Source organism: Phocoena sinus, chromosome 20 (assembly GCF_008692025.1).
Source record: "Phocoena sinus isolate mPhoSin1 chromosome 20, mPhoSin1.pri, whole genome shotgun sequence".
Classification (NCBI taxonomy): domain Eukaryota; kingdom Metazoa; phylum Chordata; class Mammalia; order Artiodactyla; family Phocoenidae; genus Phocoena; species Phocoena sinus.
This window is the reverse complement of record NC_045782.1, coordinates 24083818-24087128: the sequence shown is the minus strand read 5'-3', so window position 1 is coordinate 24087128 and position 3311 is coordinate 24083818. Positions and strand designations below refer to the sequence as shown.

Below are 3311 nucleotides of genomic sequence, written 5' to 3'. Positions count from 1 at the left end.
CTGGCCCTCTACCCACTACTTGCCAGTATCACCACTCCCCGCACACCCAATTCTGACAAACGAAAATGTTTCCAGACATTGCCAAATGTCCCTAGGAGGTAAAATGGTTCCAAGTTGAGAACCACTGACCCACAGAATAAAGACAAATTACAGAAATACAAAGGAAGAAGAAAGAGGACAGTTCTGAAAACCACATTTTAAGAGGTTTTAGACTTTCCAGGAGGATCTTTATATCTAGGTAATTTAGGCAGCTTTCCTTTATAAGAGACTTAGGAACTGCAGCACTGTATCCATCATTTCAGGTCTGATCTCTCACCCCTGGCTTCACTATGCTTGCTCTCCTTTTGAAGGTCAGCTCGTAATAATTTCAGTTTCCTTTGAATCTCAGTCAGAATACCTATTTTCTGCTCCAAAATGGACAATAACTGGGCAATGCAAAAATCAACATTACAGTTTACCCCATCAGCTATCTCCTGGATGTTATTCCCTGGCCGTTGGCTTGATTCCTTCCAGGAGATTGCTGTATCCTCCATTAGTGGAGAGGATAGTGCTTTGATTTCTTTAGTCTCTTCCTCCTCCTCACTCTGCGTACAAGGCATTTTAATAAATTCGTTCCTTGAAGGGACATTTCTGAATTTCTCATGTGATTTTCCAACATCCTTGACACCTCACGTTCAGTGGGATAAAGACAACGATGGCGAGGCCTTAAATCTAGAGTTATTTCTTTTACTCTATTGGTATACCTTAAAGTGTTGAGGGTGTTTTTGCAAGGGGCCATCCCTGGAGAGATAGTAGCAATCATGCAAGTGGAGGAGTTCTGGCCTATAAAGGAATCCAGGAGCACCTGTGTGAGCTTGCTGGCTCTAAATGGCGTATGAGACTTGTTCTGACCCAAAGCCCGGATTAATTATTTGAGTGCGAGGAGACTCTTGTTAATCTCTGCTCCTTCCAGCTGTCTCTTCCGGTTGGCATTGGCAGTATCCACTCTCCTTTCATTCCCAGCTAAGTCAACAAGGGAAAACTTACCATGCAGTTTCCCTCAAGACTTTAAAATGATCTGGAACACTGCGTGGCTCCTGGAAGAGTGGGCATTGACTGATGTCTGTCCTGAAGTCTGGCAGCTGTTCCCAAGTTCCACAAGGTTCAGCATGTCTTCCACACAGCACACCTCTTGTTCCTGCAGCCCAACCACCTGGATTTGCTGACTGCCATCCCCAAGGACTTGCGTCTTCTTCCAGTTCAACAAGTCATACACCTTTCCCCCATAAATCTCAAAAAATGTGCCATAGACTTTGAGGTCCAGCTTCTCATAAGCAGAAGTTTTGAGCAGGAGGAAGACATCCTGTGCCACCATGGCATAAATGCCTTTAGAACAATCTTGGTCCCTTCCTGAAAAGGCTCCACCCGTGGTGTGTGTTTTCCCACTGCTCATCTGCCCATAGGCAAATCAGGTAGCCATGCCCTTGCGGAAGATGGACTCAATCAGTGGCTGGGCAGTGAACTGGTACGCCCACTCGTTGGAGGCGATGTCATCGAAGGCATGGTCGAAGCAGAAGGAATGGTTCTCCACGTAGCGAGTAAGGTCCACCTTTTGTTTGGACTCGTGTACCATGACCACTTTGTCCGAGGGGATGATGATGATATCCAGGTCCTTCATGGTGGTCTCCCGATGGTTGAGAGGCCACCTCCTCATGCAGACGCAGATGTGGTGGTCCTCCAGTGTCTCCGGGCCCGACAACTGGCTGCAGTCCAGGCGCCTGCGGCATTCCTGGATCATGCTCTGAATCTCGTAGTTGGGGTTTCCCGTGTTGACAGCCAGGGCGCGCTGAGCTCAGATCTCCAGCTGCAGCCGTCAGCACTTCTCTCGCTGCCTTTGCAGTTTCTCAATTTCCCGTAGGCAGGGAGACTTCTTCTGCTTCATCAGGCAAAGACTGCTGGGAACTCTCACATCCGGACTGTCCCCTGAGAGCGTTTCGTTTTTCTGGGGGATCGTCGCAATCCACTGCGTGGCCGTCTGCTAGTTCCCGATGGCCGAAGAGGGCGCTAGAGACAAGGAGGGCAACACCCTGGCCGGCATGGGGTGCTCAGCAGACGCCAGCGCTGGATTCAGCAGGAATATTGTATCTAGATCAATCTTTTTGCCTTTTTTGACTCCTTTTTCAACCCATTCTACCGTGACCCAAGCGTTTTGTGTTTTGACCTCTGTGACCACCGCCAGGTGGATCTGCCCATCGCTGCACTGTATAGCCACACAGATGCCCACTTGGATGTTTCTGAAGTGCGGCTTCAAGGGCTTCACGGAAGAGAGGCGTGGGGAGACAGGGAGGCATAACTGGCCGGCCATGGTGAGTGATGGAGGTGTCAGGGCTCGCTTCCAGGGTTCCTTGGGGTTGGAGCAGCAGGACCTGAGCCCAAGCCAGACTGAAGCGCCCAGAGCACTGAGTGCACTCCGGGTTTGCACCTACCTTTGTGAGCACTAGGGCTTGGCCTGGGGCCACTCTCATGACAAAGTACTGAGAAAAAGAGGTGGCAGAGCCTAGGGCCTCTGGATGAGAGGTGGTGGGAAAAAATTCACATCGTTCGTATGCTAGGTGCTAGGTGCAGAAGCAGCTGGAATAGAGAAATTGCTCTCTGCACAGAGAGCATAGGGATAAGAGTTGGGAATGGGGTGTGTGTTCAACGGCCACTTGTGCCTAAGCTTCAGAAATATCCATTCTCCCCTGCAGTCTTGACCGGCAATCTCAAAGCTAAGTGCTTTTAGTTTGAGAACCAGTGAATGCTACCTTAAACTTCACAATCCTCCGGTGATCAATGGGAACAAGGAAGGTAGAGCTGCCTGCAAATTACAGGCTTCAAGGAGAGGATCCCAGAAAAATTCCCTCAAATTTTCCATTTTTTTTTTCTGTCCCTCCCCTGCTTCACAACTTAACAGTCACAACTTAAAGTTACTCCTCTTTAATGGGATTTCTCATTACAAAATCAAAATGAATTGACTGTAAGGGGTTCTTGTGGTAATTTGCTGATATGGAACTTCGTTTGATGCAGCATTTGGGTTTGCAAACATAAGCTATTTATCACATTCCAAGTGGCTCTGACAGCTATAAAGTGAGTCATTGTACTCACTGCAGTCACCACTATTTTTGAGATTATTTCAGCAATTATCTTTCCAAACTCCTTCAGTAATTACACTTCTGGCCTCATTATCTATAATTTGGAAAGGAAAGACGTTTGATAGAAAGAGATGATTCATCTTATACCCTCTCCTTACCCTGCAATGTGTGTGTGTGTCCTTAAGAAGTTGGTGTGGGTGG

The 3311-nt window shown here is 47.9% G+C and overlaps 1 protein-coding gene across 1 annotated transcript; it reads right to left on the bottom strand.

Annotated features, from left to right (window-relative positions):
• Positions 1-293: 293 nt before the first annotated feature.
• On the bottom strand, positions 294-2344 carry KIF2B (kinesin family member 2B). The gene is given in 2 exon segments (XM_032617079.1): positions 294-613; positions 616-2344. Coding segments are annotated over 2 exon segments (2049 nt in total).
• Between the last annotated feature and the right edge of the window lie 967 nt (positions 2345-3311).